Source organism: Dipodomys spectabilis, unplaced genomic scaffold, assembly GCF_019054845.1.
Source record: "Dipodomys spectabilis isolate Male_0828 unplaced genomic scaffold, ASM1905484v1 ptg000188l, whole genome shotgun sequence".
Taxonomy (NCBI): domain Eukaryota; kingdom Metazoa; phylum Chordata; class Mammalia; order Rodentia; family Heteromyidae; genus Dipodomys; species Dipodomys spectabilis.
In genome coordinates, this window is record NW_024870865.1 from 5555001 (window position 1) to 5579012 (window position 24012).

The window sequence follows — 24012 nt, forward strand, 5'->3', positions numbered from 1 at the left end:
TGTAAGATTCTATTTCCTGTGGAGGAACAGGGTGTGCTGGCTGGGTGGCCTCCCTGGAGGCCTCCTCCTGTCCCCAGCCTCTTTACTCCACAGCTGAGACCAGCCAGGGGCAGGTGGTGGTAACTGGACTGAGAAGAGACCTAGGCAGGAGTCCCTGGTGCCCAGCCAGTGTTGGGGAGGCCAGGGGTGCCACCCCTGTTAGGGCAGGGTGCACAGATGCACACTTGCATGACTGAGTGTCCCCTGCAGGAGGCTCAGTGGCTGACCTGGGGAGTAGACATGGCTTCCTCGTGGCCTGGGCCCCCAACCTGCCCAGCGGCTGTGCTCTGCCGGGGAGAGGCCTGCACACAATCCGGCTTTCAGCTCGCTGTCGGCTCGCTGTCGGCTGAGTCTTTCAGCGCTTGCATGAGATTTATTCCAGGTCTGTAGGCAGGAAGGAGCTCAGGCTGGGATGGGGTGGGGGGAACAGGGCCTCGCCACTATTTACCAAGTGCGGAGGAATTTGAGGGCAATGTGGCTCCGTGTAATGGGAGGGGGTCCAGTGGCTGGGCGCAGCTGCTGAGATGGACCAGCCTCCCCCACCCTCAGTCCCCAGGCCTGACAGAAGGAGGCAGATCCCAGAGATCATCGATTTGATGGATTTGGGCCCCTCCCTCATGTCACTGCTGATGGGAAAACCAGGTGAGAGCAGTGGGCAGTGATGGTCTCAAGTCCTATGGCAAAGCTGTGTTCCCAGCCAGAACAGAAGCCAGGCCAGCATGGAGCCGGCTCGGCACCAGGAGCTATTACCCCCCAAGCACCTGCTGCACGGCCACTTCGTTGAATGTTTCCCCAACAGGGGCTTAAAAGCTGCTTTTGCCCAGGGATGCTGACTCCTTACTTGGGCCCACAGGTGAACAAAGAGCAGGATAGGAGCTGGGCATCCAGCTGAGTGCCAGTGGCTCATGCCTATACTCCTAGCTACTCACTCGGGAGGCTGAGATCAGAGATTCATGGTTCAAAGCCAGACAGGGCAGGAAAGTCTGTGAGACTCTTAACTCCAATTAACTACCAGAAAATCACAAGTGGCACTGTGGCTCAGAGTGGTAGAGCGCTAGCCTTGAGCAAAAAGAGTTCAGGGAGAGCACCCAGGCCCTGAGATCAAGCCCCACGACCAACTGGAAAAAAACCAAAAGAGTCTGGACATTCCAGCCTCTTCCCTCGTCTGTGTCCTTTGCTCTGATCCATTCACCCCTGCAAGTCGCCTTACAACCATCTTGGGAGCCAGGGAGTTGGTGATTGGAGATAAGGATACTTGCTAGCCATCCATGCCTTGCTTATCCTGACCAACTTAAGACCTCTCCAAATACACAGACCCGGGGCAGTTTAACTGTTTCCCCACTCTTCACCCTCATTTTTTTTTCTTTTTGTCCGTTGTGGGGCCTGAACTCTGGGCCTGGGCGCTGTCCCTCAGCTCTTCAGCTCAATGCTAGCACTCTACCACTTGAGCCACAGTGTCACTTCCGGCTTTTTTTTTTGCTTATGTGGTGCTGAGGAATTGAACCCAGGGCCTCAGGCATGCAAGACAAGCCCTCTACCACTGAGCCACCTTCCCAGCCCCTGCCCTCATTTCTTTGTCTATTGAAACCTGTAGCTTATGTCTATTCCTGCAAGACAGTGAAGATGAATTGAAGAGCTGTCTTCCCGTGGCTGCCTGTACCACATAATAAATCTCATTTCTCTGCCTGTCACCATGTCTCTATTTGGTGTAGGGCGGCAAATGGCTGGATCTGACATGCAGAAGCCTAGGAGTTGGTATGTGGGGTCAAAATTCCCAAGGACAGAGATCATGTGTGTCTTGTGAGTGGGGATGTCTTGAGCAAACCTCTCATTCAATTGCACCAACGAAGACTCAGGCGAGGCTTTGTTTTCTCACTCTGTGAGAGGGCTATGGAGCAGGAAGCTCAGGACTGAGACGGGGCTTCTGGAAGTACTTTGGGTCCTGCGCTCTTTTCGTCTTATTCCTGTACATGCCCTGAGGTATAGTTCTTGCTCTGATTCCACAATGGCTGTAGAGTCCAAAAAATGGGCACCGGACCCGCATTTCTGGCAGGCAGAAGGGAAGTTAGGTAGCAGATGAGCTCATGAATAGAATCAATCTGTACCTTTTCAAACAGGAAAACTGTAGGCTTCTTAGAAGTACATAATAACTTTGACTGTTAGTCAAAGCATACATAGTGCTTGGTCTTGCTTTTTATTTTTAACTTCTAGTAGGGGCAGGGCCATTCCTTGGGTTGGTTAGTGGTTGTTGTTGTTTTTATTATTAGATAAAAATCCCCTATCTGGGGGAAAGACTCTACAAAGTAATTCTTACTATGGTGTTCATGGCAGGTGCTAAACCACTTTCATGGGGGCCTGACCAAATGAGGTTCTTTCCAGAACACACCACCACCACCACCACTATCACCAATCAGAGGTCAAGGCCTGGATTCCTGCAGCAGGTCATGGGAGGAAAGCAGGGTCCTGAGGCCCTGGGCTCAGCTCTACAATCACAGTTACTGCTACCATTAATCCCCACCTTTGTCCCCTGCCTGGAGCTGGGGGCAACTCTCCCAGGAGAGGGGTTAACTGTGGGTGAAAACAATCAGAGCGAACCTCACAAGCTCCCATTGTGGACCACTTCTGCGACCCAGGCCTACTCATTCTGCATTAATTGACAGGACACAGGACTCCCCTCCTGGCTGCTGAAGTAGAAATATGGCAGAGTTCTGGGTTTTATTTTTGCCTCTGGGCATATGGTGGGAGAAAGAGCTTCCAGAGATGTTCTTGTAGCTTCAGAGAGAAGCTTCAAGTCCGTCTGCCTTTGAGGAAACAGCAATCAGTTCAAATTTCATTCACCATGGCAGCCCATGACGGAGCAGGATAGCTGGCCGGCAGTTCAGGCTTTCTCAGCATCCAAGAGGATGGGTGTTTTAGGAGACAGAATCATTGCTCGTTAGTAAATCTTTAGAAGATTCCAGTATCAGAAACCACATTTGCAATGGCGGCTCCAGAAGCAGATTTGAACCTGTGCTCTGTGAAAACACTTTCTCCTTGTCTCAGGGAGTTTGGAAGGTCTGAGCTTTGCAGGGTTCCAATGACCCTTAAACAAGAGGTCAGGTAAGCTAGCAGCAGGCCATTTGAAATGGGAAAGGGCAGAGTATGAGCAGGGAGCTTGGGTTATCAGCATGTACCTGGCCTTAGGTAATTCTCACATGAGGTGAGCATTATCATAACCCCCATTTTGTGCAGGAAAAAACTGGAAGTTCAGAGAAGTTCATGGCTTACCCAGGTTTCCATAACCAGGAAGCCAAGAGCTACATGTGGATGGGACTCTGTGTGTGTGTGTGTGTGTGTGTGTGTGTGTGTGTGTGTGTCTGTGTCTGTGTGTCTGTGTGTGTCTGTGTGTGTGTGTAGTGGGTTCTGCATCAGGGGGCCTGGGTTGCACAGAGGACTCTGCTAAGCAGTTGTGTTGGTTTCTATGGCTGCATAACAAATCATTACAAACACCACAAATTTGTTATCTTCCAGTCTGGAGGCTGAAGGTCCAAACTGGGTTCCCCTGAGCTAAAATCAACATGCCGGACCCCCTAGGAGAAAAATCTCTTCCCTTGTCTTCTCTGGCTTCTAGAAGGCACCTGCATGGCTACCCATGACCCCTTCCTCCGTCCTCAGGGTCAGCGATGTGGCACCTTCTGATCTCCCTGTGGCTCTGATATTCCTGCCTCCCCCTTTCACTTGTGAGGACCTGTTTGATTCCTCTGAGCTACCCAGATAATCCCAGGCTGTCTCATCTCAAGATCCTTAATTTAATCATAGCTGTAGTGCACCCATGGAGTTAGGAGGTATGTGGGGGGGGGGGTGGGGGGGGAGAGGAAGGTGCTTTATTTATTTATTTGTTTGTTGGTCGTGGGGCTTGAACTCTGGGCCTGGGCGCTGTCCCTCAGCTCTTCAGTTCAAGGAGAGTGCTCTACCCCTTGAGCCACAGCACCACTTCTGGTTTTCTGGTGGTTACTTGGAGATAAGAGTCTCACAGGCTTTCCTGCCTGTGCTGGCTTTGAACTGCAATCTTCAGATCTCAGCTTCCTGAGTAGCTAGGATTAATTGCATGAGCCAGCGTCACCCAGCAGAGTCTTGACTTCTTTTTCTTTTTTGGTCTGGTTGTGGGGCCTGAACTCTGGGCCTGGGCGCTGTCCCTCAGCTCTTCAGCTCTACGCTAGCGCTCTACCACTTGAGCCACAGCGCCACTTCCAGCTTTTTTCTTTTTGCTTATGTGGTGCTGAGGAATCGAACCCAGGGCCTCAAGCATGCAAGGCAAGCGCTCTACCACTGAGCCACCTTCCCAGCCCCAGTCTTGACTTTCGAGAGAACACTTCTCTCCTCCCCAGGACGACTGGTGGGGAGAAAAGCATAGAAGGTGAGGTTTGCCTTCCCCAGGGACCTGCAGCCAGGGGAAACTGGGGACCTAGCAAGAAGATTCCATTAGACTCCAGTTGGGGGGGGGGGGCAGTGCCTGGGGAGGGAGGATGTGTCTTTGTGATCAGCCTGGGACTCAGGCCCCTACAGATCAGGGTTAGATCCAAGCTCTGCCTCCTCTGGGTGGCAGTCTGAGTGTGGTTGAGCAGAGGCTGGGAAGGAGGAAACAGATGGCGTCATGTGACCTGATTTCATCTCTGTGGGCAAACTCCTGCCCTTTCATTTCGCAACTATGGAAACAACAGCTCAGAGACATAAAGCACTCTTCCAGAGATCACACAGCTACTAAGCAGGGGCTGGGATTCTCCCTGGCGCTGGGATTCCCAAGGCAAGGAAGAATTCTCATCTCACCCCAATGGCTGTCTGCTACCCGTGTGTGGGCATTCTACACAGCTGCGTGTGGGCCACACGCGTACCTGTGAGATTTTCCTACTGTTTTCTCTGTATCAGTGGCAGGGTGCTTCGGTTTACATGCATCTGTTTGAAAATGGAAATGGAAGACCACAGCATTCATGGACTAGCTGTGTCTTTACAATGCGCACAAAACTGAATTTATCAACATATAAGTGAAGATCATACAGAATTATGACACACATACTGTCAATGCATTTGCCCCTCTTTGGAATTGGCTGTACAACTGTTTATACCAAGTCAGAATGTGGCCTCCGAACCTTCCCGGGCCTCTGTTCTCATTTGCAGGTCCTCTGGCCTGGCTGCTTCTCTTGTTGCTTTGGCTGTCCAGCCAGAACTCATCCCACGAGTCTTCAGTCACTGCCCTCTATCACAGTGATGATGTCAGGTCTCACTCAGCAAGGCTTATGGAGGAAAAGAAACAGTCTTGAAAATGAAGTTGGAAAGGGCCTGGCTGGGTCTCCCCAGAGCCCCAGGTTTAATCTCATTGGCAAACAGACAAGGGTTTGATCAAGTCAAGTTTTATGGGTCCCATGTGTCGGCCTCTGGCTGGGTAAGAGGGGCTTAGAGACACTTTATAACCTCTCTTGTAGCAGAAATGATGGGCAGCTGTGGTGGCCAAACACCATGATGTTATGGGAGGTGGGTCTTCACTCTATGATGTCATAGGAGGCGGGGTTTCACTGCTCTGGCTTTGCTGGCTGCCCGAAGCTGTATGTTGCAAGCAAAGTTAGTTGTCTTTGGGACAGAGTAGGGCTTCTCCTAGGTGTCTTGTACACACTCGCTGTTTCCTTTCTTCTCTATAATATGGGCAAATGATCATTTGAGGAGGGAATGAAGGTCCCAGGGTAGCTTTACTCAGCAATTGAGGTTTATTCATTCCAACTTTTCCCAAAGGTGAAGAAGAAAAAATGCTTGATTTCATGCCTGGGGCTGGGGCTGGGGGTAGCTTTGAGCCTGAAGCGGAGGTGGTCCGGCTGAGGGTCTCCCTGATTGGCCTTTGGTTTCCAATCAGCAGGGGGAAGAGGCTGGCCTCGGCCTGGGGCACCGCTCACGGCTTCGTTCCGTGACTCCTCTGTGCTGGTGTGGGAGCCTGTAGCCTTTTCAGTGGCCGGGGAGAACCCCCTGCTTCTCCAGGCTGGGGGCAGAGAGGGCAGAGATTGCCAGCTCCAGGGCCGCTGCTAGAACCAGCCAGTCCCCCTTCAAACACCCATTCCTTGGACTAGCTAGGTGACTGTGGACAAGTCATTTAGTCCCATGACTCAGTTTCTCCATCTGTGAAGCGGGGACGTGAGTAGCACTTCTCTCAAAAGATGGCAATGAGGAGCAAAAGGTTAACCCAGAGGCTTAGGCCCATAGGAACTACATCCTGGACAATAGCTGGTGTGTGTGTGTGTGTGTGTGTGTGTGTGTGAGTGTGTGTGTGTGAGTGTGTAACTGGGGCTTGAACTCGGGACCTCACATTCTTACTTTGCTTTTTTAATCAAGGCTTTTTCTTTTTCTTTTTTTTTCCACTTCTGGCTTTTTGGTGGTTAATTGGAAATAAGAGTCCTATGGCCTTTTCTGCCTGGGCTAGCTTCGAACCCTGATCCTCAGATCTCAGCCTCCTGAGTAGCTAGGATTACAGGCCTGAGCTACCAGGGCCCACTAACAATCGTTATTCTTGCAATTAGACAGATCTGGGTTTGAATCTTGCCCAGAGGAGTAAATCCTGTGTGATTTGAGTGACCGAATGCCTTGACTTCTCTGGGCCTCTGCTTCTGTATCTGGAAACGAGCTTGGTCACTGCCCAGGCTTCTGCGGGTATGGTGAGGAAGTAGGGTGTGTGAAACTGCTTAGTCTAGGTCTGGTGCCGGGTGGTTGCCCAGGGGACCGGGTCGGCTCCCCCAGGGCCCCCTGGAGTCCGGCCCTGGCCTCTCCCGAGGCTCTCCTCAGCCCCTCCTTGGCAGCTGCCCCGCCCTAGTTATGAAGCCCTGGCTGCTGCTGTCTGAGGGCAGGGCGGAAGTGAGGCGGGCTCCTCGAAGCTTCCCCTTTCCTGCCCCGGGCTCCTTCCCTCACAGCGACTCTGAGAAGAAGGGGACCATGGCTCCCCGCGCCGCCCTTGTCCGCCAGACCTGCTGTTGTTTCAATGTCCGGATTGCCACCTCCGCCCTGGCCATCTATCACGTGGTGAGCGCCAGCTGTGGGAGGGCCTGTCCATGTGCGTGTCTGTGTGTGTGCGTGCGTGGGTGTGCGTGTTGACCTTTGACCTACTATTGATCCCCTCTGGCAGGAGGGCTGCTATCTGCCATCTTTCGGTGGGACTCCAGGACAAAGCTTTCCTTACCCCAGGCTTCAGATGGAGGAATGGCAGTTTTGGGTGCTCTGTGTGTAGCCTGCAGGAAGAAACTGCATTGGAGGCTGAGATCCGGGGTGGTAGGGAGGACATAGCCTGGGACCCCAAACTCCGGGCTGAGAGATCCATCACAGGCCTGGCTTCGAGTCTTCTTAGGGCCTGAGCCCTTCCAGCCCAGGGCTGGAAGTCTCCCTTCTGTTTCCAGAAAGAGCCGAGGAGCTGAGTACGGTCCATTCCCAGCTCAGCCAAACCATTGTGGTCTAAGGACACTCTAGACCATGTGCAGATAAGAGACCAGGGCTCTTCTTCAGAACTTGCTGGACACCGCTCGCCCAGCAGAAGTCCAGTCTCCGGTCACCTCACAGTGGCACTCTGGGCAACTCACAAGCCTGCGGGACAGAGCTTCCCCCGTGAGTGCTAGCTGGAAGCCAGGGTCTCTGTTCTGCCCCATCTGGATTTGTGCCCAACCCCCATATCCTGGGCACACCAGCTCCCCCAGGTCCAGACGCCTTCCTGCTTTGCTTTGGTGACTCGGGGCCTGGGGTGAGCAGCAGGTGACTCATGGACCTGGAAGAGCTTCCTCAAAATTAGTCTCAAGGCCTGCGGTGGGTTGCAAGGACCTGGCTGCATCTGCTTCCAGTCGAACAGGGCAGTAGCAAGAGTGGCCGAGTGGGTAGCCTCACCCTGGTAGCACCTGGCCTCTGCAGCTCGCCTCCTGGCTTCCCTGCTCCTGGGCTGTGCAGCCTGGCTGACTTGCTTAACCTCTCTGAGTCTCTCTTGTCACCTAAGCAATGGTGATGAGAATTGCTGCGGGGTGGGGTTGCTGTGAGGAAGGAGGGATTGGTTATATCCACCAAGGAAAGCCTGGCACAGTGGAGAGCTTTCCTGTGAATGATGCCCCAGGTAGCTCGTGGGCATGGAGTCACCTGTCAGACAGTAGGGGCACAGAGTTTGTCCTGTTTGGCTCCTGTCCTGACACCCTGGCTGTGCCCACATGGAGACTTCAAGGCCTTCAGTCTGAAACTGCAAGTGTGTGTGTGTGTGTGTGTGTGTGTGTGTGTGTGTGTGTTTGTGTGTTTGTGTGTGTGTGTGTGTGTGTGTGTGTGTGTGTGGTGTGTGTGCGTGCGTGTGCACTTGAACCCAAGGCCAGGGCTCTGTCCCTTAGCTTTTCTTGCATAAGGCTGGGCTGGTGCTCTACCACTTGAGCCATTCCAGCTTTTTGGTGGTTCATTGGTGATAAGAGTCTCACAGACTTTCCTGCCCTGGCTGGCTTTGATCCTCAGATCTCAGCCTCCCAAGTAGCTGAAATTACAGGTGGGAGCCTCCTGTGCCTGGCTAGGGACTACAACATTCTCGCAGGACAGCGAGGTGTGCAGAGATGGCCCTGTCCAAGGCCTTGGGTCCCTACCCCCGCGCTGCCACTGGTGGCCTGCGGGGCCTCCAGCAAGCCTGTCTCCCAGCCAGTGTCCCTTTGGAGGTAAGGGACCGGGTCTTGGCTCAGAGATTCCCGCTCTGATGCCTCTGGGGTCCACTTAGGTTGGCCAGTGGCTCTGGGGGCCGAGGGGCCTGTGGTGGCCAGGAGTCTTTGCCCGTCTCTCTCGTGGCTGCTCTCCATTTCCTCTGAGTGTCACCATGATGGCCGTGGGCACGGTGGCTCTGTCGCCTTTCAGAGAATCTGCAAGCAGTCTTCTGGGACCCTTCTGCTGATGTGTTAGTGTTGGTGATGGATGCTAGTTTCGAATAAAATGAAGGGTTTTTTTGGATCACACCGTCTAATCCTGTCTCCTGTAAATGGTTTTGGGGTGTCCAGTCCCCATCTACAGAACTGTGTGTGGGCAAAGTGATCAGGGAAGACTTCCTGGAAGGTGGTGCCTTTGGCAGGAGGGTCAGGGAGGGCTTGGCAGTAGGCACTGTGGATGGGAGGCAGAAAGAGGCACACAGGTGTGTGTGTGTGTGTGTGTGTGTGTGTTTACACACATGCATGTGAATGCAACTCTCTAGCTTATCCTTCAGATGTCCTGGCAAGAAGGCTGTGTCCTTCCCAGAAAGAGCAGGGCTGGGGGCTTTCCTGCAGCCCAGCAGGCGGGCAACAGGTGTGCTGACAGAGCCTTGAACATCTGGCTGGAGGAAGAGAAGCCGCTGCCCAGATGTGCCAGTCGCCCATGCTGGCGTCAACTGGGGCCAGCCAGGGGTGACCAGGGTGTACGTTGGGAGCTATTTGTGGACTTGGCCCCTCAGGGGAGGGTTAAATTGGGCCACGAACGTCCTGAGACAGCACCCCGCTTCACTGATCACGGAGTTGTGGGGTGCTGTGATGGGAAGATGGTTTTGTGCATGGTGCGGTCCTGGGCCTCCGGCAGGGAGCACACTGTTGGGATGTGGCTGGGTCTCTGTAGAGGATGCTCGGGGCGCCTGGTACACACGCACGCACGCACACCCAGGGAGGCAGAGGACTTTCTTTAGTAATCTCACAGCTCCTAAGTCAGCGCAGGAGGTGGGGACCTCTTTGCCTAGAACTCTATCCCTCCCTGACCTCTTCTCCCCTGAGTTCCTGGAATCTCACCATCGGAAGTGCAATCCACATCACACCTGCTGTGATCTAAAAACCCACACAGACGTCCACTGCCTGTAGACAGAATGCGTCAGTCGCCGCTCGATGCGTGTCAAGGCAGGCTGGGGATTTGGAAGTCCTCCTTTCTTCCCACTTGTTTCTTGCTTCCCTCCTACCCCCCTCTCCTTCTGCCCTCTCTTTTTCCCTCCCTCCCTTTATTGGTATCGGGATTGGAACTCAAGGCCCTGCACTCTGGCTCAGCCTACTTGCTTTGCTGTGACTACACCACACGAGCCACTCCTCTAGCCTAGATTTTTGCTGCTTATTTTGGAGATGGAGTCTGGCAGCCTTTTTTGCTTGGGCTGGCTTTGAACCTCAGTCAGGCCTCTGGATCTCAACCTCCCAAGTAGCTAGGACCACAGACATGGGCCATGGCTGCCAGGCTGCGATCTCTATTTCCACCTTGGTACCGGATGTGTGTACAATGTCTTAAGAGTGTCTATTTCACTTTTCAGGCAGCGTTTTGATTTGCATAAGACGGGAACACGGTACAGGGCACTCCGTGCGTCTGACCCGGGTTTCCTATAGCTGAGGGCTCATATGGGTGTGGTATGTTTGTCCCAGTGGCCACCGATACTGACGTGCTGGTGTTAAGTAGTCTGTGTCTATCCAGTGTTTGTCTTGTCGCCTTAAGTGCTCGGGAACCCCGGGCTGGAACAGCTTCTGACTCTCTTTGCTCTCTGTGCCCTTGACCTTGGTTTTGGGAGGGTTTTACACACACACACACACACACACACACGTTCAAGGCGTCTCCCTTGTAGGAGTCCCTTCTCATCGTTCTCACGCTGCAGTCTTGGGAAGGAAGCCGCTCTGCACAGCCCACCACAGAGCTGGGGATTAGGCTTGGCCCCCCTGCGGGCGACGCAGCTGTAGATGTTACTGGGGACCCCTCTGTGGAGGCCGTCCATTCTCCCCGTTTCTCACACAGGCCAGCAATGGTCATAGGACGCAGTGGGGACTCACGCTGTTCATTTTATACCAAGTTACCACCTGCCCAGTGCTGCTGTAACTTGGTCAATGCACTCAGCACGGGGTGTGTGTGTGTGTGTGTGTGTGTGTGTGTGTGTATGTTCACATACCAGGGCTCAGACTTGGCTTCTTGTTCTCACTCAGCTTTTTTTGCTCAGGGCTGGGGCTCACTTGAGCCACATCTCCAATCCAAATGCAGTTATTGTATTTTTGGTTTTTTGGTTCTGGGGCTTGAACTCAGGGCCTGGGTGCTGTCTTTGCGCCTCTTTGTGCTCAAGGCTAACGATCTACCACTTGAGCCACAGCACCACTTCCGGCTTTTTCTGAGTCGTTCATTGGAGATAAGAGTCTCCTCGACTTTCCTGCCCCGCCTGGCTTTGAACAGAGACCCTCAGATCTCAGCCTCCTGAGTAGCTGAGGGATCACAGGCAGGAGCCACCAGTGCCCAGCCCAAATGCACTAGTTTTTACAGCCAGGCATCCCGTGTTGTTTATGGAGGGAGCCCACGGGCTGCAGCTCTGTCCCCAGGCTGCCCAGATGACCACCCTGGCCGGGAGACAGTTCCCGCTGCCCCAACCTCTGGGTGAATGATGGTGGGTGATAATGCTGGCTGGGGGGGAGGGGGAGGGGGGCACAGGTGAGTGGGGCAGGCAGGGCGGGGCGGGAGGGCGAGGCTGGGACCAGCAGGACTCGGTGGAGCTTCCCAGAGGCCTGAGGTCTCTCGGGCTGGCGCCGTGGGGGAGGCAGCCGCTGGCTTCCCAACCACAAGCTGCCATCTTCCACCTGTGGGTAAAGGCTGATGTTACCATCACTGGCAAAATGGAGAGCGGTGAGGATGGTAACAGAAAGGCCCAGCCCGGGCGGCTGAGCGTCCAGAGGAGAGACCAGAGCTAGCAGAGGCTCTGTAACAATAGTGATGACAGGCTTGTCATGTTGAGGGGGAGGAATCTGTGTTCTGGAGATAAACAGGAAGCAGAGGTTTGGGGAGCTGCTTGAGGGGTAGATATTGCACAAGAAGAAGCTAACCAGGCTGCGCTCCATGCCTGGAGCTCAGCTCTGAGCTCACAAACATCTGTCCACAAAGAGGCTCTTGCTGGGATTGCTGGGATTGCCCCGGGATCTGCCTTCGGGATGACTTGTCTCCCTGTTGTCTGTCTTGGTTTGTGTGTGTGTGTGTGTGTGTGTGTGTGTGTGTGTGTGTGTGTGTGTGGGGTACAGCATTTCCTGTGCCGCAAGGCGATAAACCGTGTCAAGTATCATCAGCTGGGCTCTGCTGCACCCAGGGCCTTTGCATGAGCCACTGCTGCGCTTGGTGGCCTCTGGTCAGCGCTGTCTGCTCTTCCCCAGCCCAGCCACACCTCTCTCCCCCTCCTCAACTGTTACCATTTGCCAGGGGCCTCCCGTGGGCTGCTCTGAGCCCGTGGGTCACCGCAAACCTGTTCACTAGAGACGCACTCCTGTTCTTCCATGTGCCCCTCATGAAGTCACCTGCCCCCATTGCCTGCTGGGAAAAGGCTCCTGCCACACGGTTTCTGCTGAGCCCCACCCTGGACGCCCAGTTCCCCTCTGTCCCTGAAGCCTGCCTGCTGATCCCTGTGTGTTGTGTCCGGTCTGGCCTGAGTCATCTTCATAACCACCAGGCCCTGCCAGACAGTCTCTAGGCTACGTTTTGTGTGTGTGTTTGGGGCTGGTCTTGGGGCTTGTACTCAGGCCCCAGGCGCTGTCTCTGAGCTGTTTTGCTTTTCTGTTCTACCCCTTGAGCCACAGCTCTACTTCTGGCTTTTTTGGTGGTTAACTGGAGATAAGGGTCTCACGGACTTTCCTGCCTGGGCCGGCTTCAGGCTGTGATCCTCAGATCTCAGTCTCCTGAGCAGCTAGGATGACAGCCCCGGGCTCTAGGTTAATCATTCTAAGTCATCTGCGAATTCATCATTTACCCGCAGCAATGTGTAGATACCCCTACATGCGGGTGGCGACCCTGGAGACTCCACCTGTTATGAAACTGGCCAGGCCAGGCTCCAGTGGCTCACATCTGTCATCTTAGCTACTCAAGAGGCTGAGATCTAAGGATTGCAGTTCAGAGCCAGCCTGAGAAAGTCTACAATGAACCACTTACCAGCTGGAAATGGAGGTGTGGCCCAAGTGGTAGAGTGCCAGCCTTGATTGAAACAAACCTAAGGGACACTGTCCAGGCCCTGAGACGAAGCCCCAGTATTGGCACAGAACGGGGAGATGAGGAAGGAAGAAAGAAAAGGAATGAAATTGGACAGGATCTTCCCCGGGCCCTTCGTACCTCCTCCTCATTACCCTGCCCTGTAACTTCCACCCCTGTTGGCATCCCGTGGAGCTCTCCGGGAGTCCCAGCACCCTGCTTCCAAGCCTTATAGTATTCCACAGTGCCTTCCTGGAAGAAGCTGGTCCGTGTCCCTGTGGGAGGAAGCTGGGGTTATTTCCATATGGGGCTGTGACAGAGGGAGGTGTGTGGCTGTTGGGATATGTCTGGGGTCCTCATCCATTGAGGGGAAACTGAGGCATAGGAAGAACTAGCCTGCTGAGAGCCACCCGGGGCTTCCATAGCCTCAGCCAGAGCCCCGGAGCCCTGCAGACCCCAGGCCACCCCGCCAGGGACACAGGGCCGGGGTGGGGCACCGTGGCCCGTCCACCTGCCCAGTGCCGCCTCCACCTCCTCCAGCCCTCCAGCTGCCATGACTTCCTGGTCCCCCACATTCTCCCCTCCCTTCCTGTGGCTACCCCTTTCTCTCGGCGTGGTCTGCAGGGTCGCTGGAGAACGAAATAGAACTTTGCCCGGCCTCTGCCACTTCCTCCAGCCCTCGGCTTAGAGGGGAAAGCAAGGGGAACCAAAACGAGCCACAGAGGGAAGAGGCGGAAAAGCAGAACAGAGAGAGGCACGGACAGGGGGAGGGAGGAGCGGCAGGCGGCCTGCGGTGTGGGATGGTGCCCGGAGCTGGCTCTGGCTGCACCCGTCTTGCTGTGTGATCCTGAGCTGCTAGCTCTTCTCTGGGCCTCCCTTCCCCACGGGTAACAGCTCCCTCAGGGATCCAAACACGCTTGGGCCTGTGCATGTGCGTTTCCATTTCTTGCTACTTTTTCCTCTTTTGGAAAACTCCTATTTAGCCTTCAAAGCCTCACTCAAAAGCTTGTTGGTGAAATCTTCTCAGCATCTGATGCCTAGCAGTGATCTCTCCCCAGTTGCTCCACGGTGACGGTGAACACATCGTCCATACCTTGGGTTCTGCAGGTCTCAGTGGACAGTTCGTGCAGACAGAGTGCCGACCATGGCAGGCACTGAGGTTGCCCTGCCGTGGGCTGGCTGTGTGTGTGTGGGGGGAGCGTCTGCTTCCTCACAGCAGCCCGGGAGGGACCTGAGACTGGAGAGATCAGTGGCTTTACTCAGTGTGTGCTGATTGTACTCAGGGCCTGGGCACTGTCCCTGAGCCTCTCTGTGCTCAAGGTTAGCATTCTACCACTTGAGCCACAGCACCACTTCTGGCTTTTTCTGAGTAGTTGATTGGAGATAAGAGTCTCACGGACTTTTCTGTCCCGACTGGCTTTGAACTGTGATCCTCAGATCTCAGCCTCCTGAATGTGAGCCACTGGTGCCTGACTTAACCACTAGCTTTTACAAAAACATCGTGTGTGTGTGTGTGTGTGTGTGTGTGTGTGTGTCTGTGTCTGTGTGTGTGTCTGTGTGTGTGTCTGTGTGTGTGTGTGAGAGAGAGAGAGAGACAGACAGACAGACAGACACAGAGAGACAGTGAGTGCTGGGGCTTGAATTCAGGGCATCACACTCTGGATTGGCTTTTTCACGCATGGCTGGTACGCTACTCTTTGAGCCATGTCTCCAGTCTGTCATTTTGCTAGTTAATTGGAGATGGAGTCTCTCCGATTTGTCTGCGCAGGCTGGCTTTGAACCTCGGTGCTCAGCCTCCTGGGGAGCTAGGACCACAGGTGTGAGCCACGGGCACCTGGCTCACCTCTGCACAGCCTCCCAGCTGCACCGGCCATGAGCCAGAGGGGCCTGATGCTGGGCCCGAGCTGGATGGGGGATGGAGGTTATCTGTCTGCAGTAGATTCAAAAGCCAGGTGCCCATCACAGGCTGGCATGGGACCCTAGGACCACGTGGAGACTAGAAGGTGGAGACTAGAAATCCAGCCCCTTGTGCTCCCTGGAGGGTCCTCTGGTGGCGGAAGGGACATACAGCCTGCGTGGCTCACCCTAAACCTTGCAGGATTTCTGCCCCATTGGCCTTGCTTGGTTTAATGACTCCTAGTACAAATGAAGGGGGCTGTCCTGCCCCAGGGAGCAGCCCGGCCTTGAGAGGAGCCCAGAGCCCAGAGCGGAGGTACCAAGGCTCCATTGTAGCAGCCATGTGACCCAGGCCCACTTCACGCTCAGCCTCTGTTTCCTGGGCTGTGACCTGGGCTGAGAGGCCTGGCCAGCGGGGCTTGGAGCAGTTGAGGGCAGCATGGCTGTGCAGGAGCAGGTCTGAGCAAGTCAATGCTGCTTCATCTGCCTTTCCTCCCCCGCTCCCTCTTTTTTTTTCTTTTGCTGGTTCTGGGGCTTGAACTCAGGGCCTGTGTGCTATCCCTGAGCTTTTATGTTCAAGACTATCACTCGACCACTTTGCGCTACAGCTCCATTTCCAGCTTTTTGGTAGTTCGTGGGAGATAAGAATCTCAGATTTGTCTGCCTGGGCTGGCTTCGAACTGTGATCCTCAGATCTCAGCCTCCTGAAGAGTGACGATTATAGGTGTGAGGTGGCTCTGTCTACCTGTCACGATACACAAGGGGTGTGGGGGAAGGAGTCCAGCCAGCAGCGAGAGACCCTCCCACCTCCAACCCTGAGCTTGAATGACTTAGTAGCTCCTCCTGAGAGCCGGTGTGGTCCTGTCTCTGTCAGCTCATCAGCTGGTCATGGCTGACTTACTTTATGAGCCCCATTGGACGGATGGGGAAACGGAGGCCTGGAGATGTCCACCTGTGAAAGGTACCTGTTGATCTAGGAGGCCTGCGGCCCTGAGTGTTCCATCCTCGCCCCAGTCTTGAACAGTAACACGGGAGTGGCGTGGGAGCCCCGCTGACCCATCTCTGTTCTCCCCAGATCATGAGCATCTTGCTGTTCATCGAGCACTCGGTGGAGGTGGCTCATGGCAAAGGCTCCTGCAGGTTCTCCAAGACTCTGTATCTCAGGATCGGTAGGTCCCTGGCTGGGGAGGTGGGCAGGGCCTGGCCAGGGCAGATGGGCTGGGAAGTGGAGCCCTTCCCTTCCCTTCCCTTCCTCATGGGAAAACTTCATCCCTGTCCCTCCTGGAGGCAAGAGGGCTCCAGGGGGCTGGAGCTGAGGTTGGCACTTCAAAAGCTGCCATCCCCATGCGCTGCCCAAGCCTGCCACCTCTGCCAGCAAACCTCCTCTCTGGGGACTCAGGCCCCGCAGGCTGCCTGTAGCCCCCCCCCCCCCCGCCATCTCTGCTCCCCAATCCGCCATCTCCCCCTACCCATGGCTTGTGGCTGGCTTCTTGTCACCCGCAGGCCGCTCTGGCTAAGGTAGGCCCGAGGCGACTCCAGGTACACTCTGAGTCTTGTTATCTGACGTGCTCTGTTCCCTGTGCTGATCCTGCCCCGAGACTGGCTGTGACCTGAGGGCAGGGTCCGGGGCTCCCCTGTCTACTCTCAAGTCTCCATGCCAGCTGTTCCCAAAGTATGGTCCTGGCAGCCCAGCTGGGGTCCCCAGGGGCACCCCGAGCCCTCATCACGCTCCCCTGCCTTCCAGCCAATGTGATCTCCAGCTTCCTGCTCATCCTGATGCTGTTTCTCATTAGCCTGAGTCTGCTGATCGGCGTGGTCAAGGTGAGGTCTGCTGTGACCCAGGAGGGGGGTGTGGGGGGGAGCCAGCTGCCCTCCTGCCCCTCCTATAGGAAGCCAAGAGCCCCTTCCATACCTAGAGACCAGCATACTTCCTTTAGGGGGAGCTTTCTCTCCCCACAGGACTCCCTTCCCCAATCTAATGGCCAGAGTTCCCTGTTAAAACATGGGGGACTCTGATGGCTTGTACCCTCTTATCCCACGAGGAAGGATAGCTTTGGGGACAGGGGCCAAGGCTGGGTTTTGTAACCAGCACCAGGAGCCAAAGAAACAGAACACAGAGACGCGGCTGGGTGCCGGAGGCTCATGCCTGTCATCTTCACTACTCAGGAGGCTGAGGTCTGAGGATTGCAATTGGAGCCTGGGCAGGAAAGTCTGTGAGACTCTCATCATCAATGGATCAACAAAAAAAGCTGGGAGTGGAGCTGGGACTCAGGTGGTGGAGCACTTGCCTTGAGCAAGAAAGCTAAAGGAGAGCAGAGAGAGAGAGAGAGAGAGAGAGAGAGAGAGAGAGAGAAGAGAGAGAGAGAGAGAGAGAGAGAGAGAGAGAGAGAGAGAGAGAGAGAGAGGAGCAAGCAGGCATACTCTGGAAATCCCCGAGGCCTGGGAAGATGAACCCCTGGAGAGACAGTGACCAGAGGCTGTCAGATGTGCTCTCTGTCCCCTCCTCCCTGTAATGCGGACACAAAGCCCTTGCTTGTGGGGATCTCAGGGATAAGTTGAGGATGGGATGGTTTCCCAGACACCAAGACGTCTCCCACCTGTCCCCAGGTGAGCACGTGGGCCGGGGCAGGCCAGGCAGCTGGCTTGGGAGGGAAGGGGAGGCACAGGGACTTAGGCTTCGTGCCAGGGACCCCCTGACGGTGCAGGGCCTCCCTTGCAGAGCCGGGAGAGGTGCCTGCTGCCCTTCCTATCCCTACAAGTCATGGACTTCCTGCTCTGCTTGCTCACACTGCTGGGCTCCTACATCGAGCTGCCTGCCTATCTCAAGTTCGTCTCCCGGACCCAGCCGGTGAGTTTCCAGCCCCACATCTGGCTTGGGAAGGGGTGGGGCTCAGGCTGCTGAGGGCAGGCCCCCCCGCCCCCCGCCCCGTTCCTTGGAGATGTCCCTGAGCTCCCTCACACCACCAGGCCTCCTGTGGAGGCCTCGGATGGAAGGACATCCTATAGATGTGGATTGGAGGGGAAGGTGGAGTGAGTCTCACCACAGGCCGGGCCACCAGCCCTTGTCCAGCCGCAGCCCCAATCTTTCCCCTCCTTGGGAAGCAAGATGAAGAATGACAAAGATGACATCATCAGTGGCCACCAGTGAGTGTGGCCCACCTTGGTGGCTGCAGCTGGTCAATGATCTCCTCTCTCCCAGCCCCCCTGAACTCACTTTGCCCAGGTCCTCTGACGTGTCCCTGAAGACCCTGGCATGCTATCTTGGGGAAGGGACTGATGTCCTGGGGTCTGGAGACCCTGACTCCAGCCCTGGGCTGCATCAGTCCTGATGTGGACATTTGAGTCCCCTCTCCTTCCTTCTGTATGTTAAGAGGCTCTGGTGTCTCTAGCTGGGCCTCTGAGTACTGACCTTCATTCTCCTTCCTCCTCTCTGTCCTCCAAAGGGCCATTCCAGGGTCCCAATAATGACCTTGAAGCTGATGGACTTTTGCCTGAGCATCCTGACCCTCTTCAGTTCCTTCATGGAAGTGCCCACCTATCTCAACTTCAATTCCATGAACCACATGGTGAGTCTGGGTTAGAGAGAGGTCAGGCCTTTTCACTGGCTGTGTGGCTGTAGGCAAGTTGCTCTACCTCTCTGTGCCTCGAGGCTTTAGGTTGGTTTGGCTGTGAGGGATACAGTGAAGACATTTGTAAGGGTGAGGGAAGCAGTCCAAGAAAAGCAGGAAGCCAGGCAGAGGTGTGGGCATAGGAGCGGCCTGCCTGGGCCCAGAAGGGCCCTGGGCCAAAGAAGATTGTTTTCATTCCCGTCTAACAAATCACTCCAAGCATCCTGGCTTAAGTGGACTGAGGCTGTATCACAGTGTTGTTTTGTTTAGGCAGCTGGTCACTGATAGTTCACACCTGTAATCATAGCTACTCAGGAGGATGAGATTTGAGGATCAAGGTTTGAAGCCAAGTCCCTAAGGCTCTTTTTTAAAATAAATTTTTTTTTTGCCAGTTCTGGGGCTTGAACTCAGGGTCAGCTGCGTTTGCTCAAGGCTAGCATTCTACCACTTGAGCCACAGCACCACTTCCAGCTTTTTCTGTGTATGTGATATTGAGGAATTGAACCCAGGGCTTCATGCATGCAAGGCAAGCGCTCTACCACTGAGCCACCTTCCCAGCCCTTGTTTTTGTTTTGAGATGAAGCCTTGCTAACTTTTTGCCTGGGCTGATCCCAAATCTGCCCCCCACCCACCTCCCTACCCTCCTCCCCGTTTCCAAGGCCCAGGAACTTGGGAGTGGCTTGCTGACTTCCTGATTCAGGGCCAGGTCAGAATGGCCATGGAACTGGACTGAGGGCTCCTTGCCCAACTACTCACACAAGACCCTTCCCCACAGAGGGCTGGCGTGAGGGAGGACATGAGGACCCACCCGCCACCTCCTCCATGCCCTTCCTCAGCCCTCGCCCACTCTCAGGAGCAGAGGGCAAGACTTCCCCCCAGAGGTCATCTCATCCAGAGTGAGCTGGGCACTGCTGGTCTGGGGGTGTCATCTCCCGACTACTGCAGGATCAGATGGCGCCTGGCAGGAGTCAAGACTGTCCCATTGGTTACAGTACAGTGTGTCCCCCGGGCAGCCAATACCGCCAGCTGTCACGGTGCCCAGCTTCCCGGAACTAGGACCCCTAGGGCATCAGCTGATCTCCTTCTTTGAGTCGGGTCATCTTCCCCATGAGGCTGATGGTCACATCTGCTTGTGGGGGCGTGGCTAGAGTTCCTAAGGGCCAGGGGTGGTGTTGATGTAGCCACCACATCTGTTGCAGAATTATCTCCCGAGACAGGAGGACATGTCTCAGAGCCAGTTTGTCAAAATGATGATCATCTTTTCCATCGCCTTCATCGCGGTTCTCATCCTCAAGGTGAGTGGTCCTCATCCTATGGCTCTGCAAACAGAGGCTGTGGCCCAGCTCCAGGTTCCCAAAGCCTCTCTTTTCTTTAATCCCTGACCAGCTCTTCCCGACTCCAGGGGGACCCCTGGGGACATCCTGTGTCTGGACTTGGCTTGCAGGGGCCCCTGGATTCAGATGTTAGGGCTCAGTGTATAATACAGGCCAGTGTGCTGATCAAGCAGTGCATCTGGGTAAGATTTGAACGCAGACCCAGGTTTATCTGAGTCCTTCCTCCCCCCACCCGTCCAGTCTCTCTGAAGCCTTGGGGGAGGTCCACGTCACAGCTATGGGTGATGCTGGGATCTGTGGTCACGTGATAGAATTTGGGCGGTGGAAGGAGAAAGGGGCATGGTCTCATTTTTTTGAGGGGGTCAGACCCACGACCTTTCGGTCCAGCTTCCGGCCCCAGGTTTGAGACATGGAGACACAGTGGTGTGGATTTGAAACAGTGTACCCAATGGAGGGGCCAGGGGGCCATCTCGGGTGCTTTGTGATCGGCCTTAAATGAATGCTGCAGTCAGGGCCTTATTGAATTGGGCCTCTCCCACCATCCTCTCTGACTCAGGGTGGGGAGGGATCCCTCAGGGAGTGAGCTCCCCATCACTGGGATATCAGACAGGATCTGAATGGCCATGACTGGGGGCCTGGAGGAGAACTCAAGTCCCATAAAGCCGTGGCTGCGTGGCGGCCGAGGGCCAGGGGAAGGGCTGGACTGCTCTGGACCCGAGCTGTAGTAGGGAGATCTGAGCAGCAGGGGGTGAGGGAGGCTCCCCAGAAGGCAGCCGGCATCCACCCCCGGCCGCTGGGGGTAGTGAGCTGGAGGATGGGAAAGGCTCAGCCTGGGCCCGGCTCTTCTCCAGGTCTACATGTTCAAGTGCGTGTGGCGATGCTACCAGCTCATCAAGCACATGAACTCGGAGGCCGAGAGGAGCAGCTCCAAGATGATCTCGAAGGTGAGCCTGCCCACAGGATGAGCCCCGCTCCACCAAACCCTTCCTGGGCCGCTCGGGCCGCTGGGGACCTCAGTTTCTCATAAGGGTCAGACAGAAGAAGAGTGTGTGTTTCCATGTCTAATCATCTAGGATTTATCTATCCATTCATCCATCTAATTCACCCACACGTTCACTCATCCATCGATTATCCGTTCACCCACTCATTTATCCATGTATGTTTCTATCTGCCCATCCATTCATTCTTTTACTCATCCATCCATCCACCTATTCATCCATTTACACATCCATCTATCCATTCATCCATTATCCATTCACACATCTAGTCATCCATCCATTTGTCCACCTGTCCATCCCATCCACGCATCCCCTCATCTAGCCATTTGTCCATTCCTACATCTATCCATTCATCCATGATCCATCCATCCATCCAGTCATCCACCCATTTGTCCATCTAGCCATCCATTTATCCATCCATCATCCACTCATTCATTCATCTGTCATCCTCCATCCATCCATTTATCCATTCATCCATCATCGGTTTACTCATTCATCCATCCATCCATCCATTCACCTATCTACCCATCTTCTCATTCAGAATTTACTGCTTCTCTTTTGAATTCATGTCCATTTCTGGGGTGCAGAGAAAACTGAGCTACCACCTTTTCCCTAGAAGACTTACACAGGGCCGACTGAACCCATCAATAGAGCTATGTCTGTAACTGGGTGCAAAGTATGAACCTAGTCCTAGCTATGGGGAACATCAGCGAAGGCTTTCTAGGGGAGGTAGCTTTGGCCTCACCTTGGATGGTGAGTGAGTCTGAGTTAGCTGGGGTGGGGGAGGATGCTTTCTAGACAGAGGACAGGAAGGCACTTGGAAGCTTCTGTTTGGGAAGTGATGGAGGAGAACAGCTGTTCCAAAGGATCCCACTTCTTTTCTGCAGAGTGGAGGTTGTATTAGTTTAGACATCCTTGGTCGTAAGTGACAGAAACTTAACTCAGTAAGTTAAGTCCGGGTCAGGCCTTAGGAGTCCTGGCATTAGGATGTGATCTCCACCCCTCCAGCCCTTGACTCTGCTTCCTTTAGCTCAGACAGCCCTTCTCCATGGTGACAACACAGCTGCCCAAACCCCTTAGGCTGACATCCCACCCTTCTTGGTAACTAGAACAGAGAGAAATACATCTGATTGGACCACCACCACCTTCAGCTTCTGTCACTTGCCTGTTCCTAGGCCAGTGATGATCGCCAGGGGCGGGGAGGTGGGATTCTGTGGATGTGAGGGACGGGAGTGCTGCTTCCGAGAGTATGTGCGCGGAGACCTTTCCTCAGGGAAGATGGCGCTTTGTTACACAAACCTGGCTAGGGAGTTCCCAGGGGGTGGCTGTCACAGAGGTGGAGTTTGAGTTCCTGGACCCCAGGGCGGTGCTCAGCCCTCCTCTCCGTCTCTCTGTCTCTCCCAGGTGGCCCTGCCAACCTACGAGGAAGCCCTGTCTCTGCCCTCCAAGTCTCCAGAGGGGAATCCGGCTCCGCCCCCATACTCAGAGGTGTGACCAGGCCAGGCCCCAGCCCTGGAGCTGGGAGGGGCCCGTGCTCCACAGCTGCTGCTTTGCTTTGGTGGGGTGGCCGCCTAGCTAATTACAGGACCATCTGCTGCGCACCCCTCTCCGGCTCACTCACAGTTGGGTCCCCTTCAGCTGAATGGCTCTTCAAAATGCTCCAAAAAAAAAAATCTACTCCAACAGTTGGGCTACTTTTCCATGAGCAATGCTACTTTTCAGATGACAGTTCTGGGTTTTTGGTGAGTTTGGTCAGACAGCCATTGGCTTGATCCATTGAACCAAGCAGCTGAGAAGTAAGCCACACCGATCAGACCAGTAAAATAATTTGGTTAAACAATGAGCAATCCAACCAACCACCTGTCACTGAGCATTAGGATGAAGCCAGGCGCTGCTGGCTCATGCCTGTAATCCTAATGAATCAGGAGACTGAGAGCTGAGGATCACTGTGTGAAGCCAGCCCAGGCAGAAAAGTCTGTGAGACTCTTATCTCCAATAAACCACCAAAAATAGATCCGTGGCTTTAGTAGTAGAGCCCTAGCCTTGAGCGGAAAAAGCAAAGTGAACATGCAAGTCCTCAAGTGCAAGCTCTCTGCAGGAAAAAACCCATCATGATAAAGCTCATTTTGTCCTGCAAACGATTGCACCCAACTAACCCAGCCACTGGCCACTCAGGCTGGCTGGTTTAGTGGTCCCGATCGGATTAATTCAAGGGGGATCCAAATGGCTGCCCACTCTCTGCAGGAAATCATGGTTATTTCCATCACCAGCATCCACTTTGCACACAAGAGTGTTTGCTAAGAAGCTGTCCTCACCACTGCCCAGGGCTGGCCGGTGCCTGGCAAGCTCCCTGACTGGGTTCCCTCAGCAGCCAGAGCCAGCTGTCCATCCACCCTACCTGCCCGGCTGATCACATCTTCTGCCCAAGGATGTGGTCCAGCGAACCTCAGGCTGGACTCCCAACAGGCCGGTGTGTTGGAGCATTCAGTCAGTCAAGGAAACCCTCTGTGGGCGGGTGCAAAGCCTGCTCTAGGGGCTGGTGTTTGGAGGTGTGGGGGGGTGTGGGGGGGTGTGCTCCACCCATCCCCTTCCCCTGTCTGCTTCCCCGTGGGCTGCGATCCTCCCTCAGGGGAGTTAAAGCCCCCACGCTGGTCTCTGAGTCTGCTGGGGAGCAGAGGCTGCCCCCCCCCCCCGTACCCCGTGTCATTGCTTTGTGTATCACTCAAAAAAGAGGTTTCAATAAAACAGCAGCAAGCTTGGTTCTGGCTCCTGGGGTGTTACAGGCAGGCCAGGGGTGGCTTCCTCCTTCTACTTCTGTTCCAACCCCCCCCCCCAACCTCCATGGGCTCCTTCAGTCCAGAAACGTCCAGGGCCCACGCCCTGCGTGTGAGCACCGTGCCCTGGCGCTGTGTCAGCTCAGCCTGGCTGACCGTGTGAGTGGCCTGCTGTCTTCCAAGTCAGGCTTCAGCTCCACTTACCCGGACGGCACCTGCCCAGAGCCAGGGCCTGCCCTGGGAGCTGCGGTGACTTGCTTCTAATTAATCATGGATGGAGGGTGGGCCGGGGTGAGTGAGCAGGTCCACAAACCTTGAGAACGACCCCACCTCGGGGAGGAGCTGCTCAGCCTGCCCCCCACCCCCATCCCCTCTGGGACAGGAGCTCTGTGGCCGGCGGTGGGGGAGGGGGAGGGAAGGAGGGAAGGCA

At 55.0% G+C, this 24012-nt stretch overlaps 1 protein-coding gene across 1 annotated transcript; it reads left to right on the forward strand.

Annotated features, from left to right (window-relative positions):
- Positions 1-6913: 6913 nt before the first annotated feature.
- Positions 6914-22770, forward strand: Laptm5 (lysosomal protein transmembrane 5). The gene is made up of 8 exons (XM_042695742.1): positions 6914-7074; positions 15944-16037; positions 16613-16689; positions 17588-17716; positions 18312-18434; positions 19676-19771; positions 20662-20754; positions 22213-22770. Exons 1-8 carry the CDS (start codon positions 6988-6990, stop codon positions 22300-22302), a joined length of 789 nt encoding a protein of 262 aa, XP_042551676.1. The 5' UTR covers positions 6914-6987; the 3' UTR covers positions 22303-22770.
- Positions 22771-24012: the final 1242 nt, after the last annotated feature.

Coding starts and splice junctions, on each gene's coding strand:
- Laptm5 (XM_042695742.1), top strand. CDS start 6,988: ATGGCTCCCCGCGCCGCCCTTGTCCGCCAGACCTGCTGTTGTTTCAAT. Junction 18,435..19,675: donor TCAATTCCATGAACCACATG/GTGAGTCTGGGT, acceptor CATCTGTTGCAG/AATTATCTCCCGAGACAGGA. Junction 19,772..20,661: donor TCGCGGTTCTCATCCTCAAG/GTGAGTGGTCCT, acceptor GCTCTTCTCCAG/GTCTACATGTTCAAGTGCGT.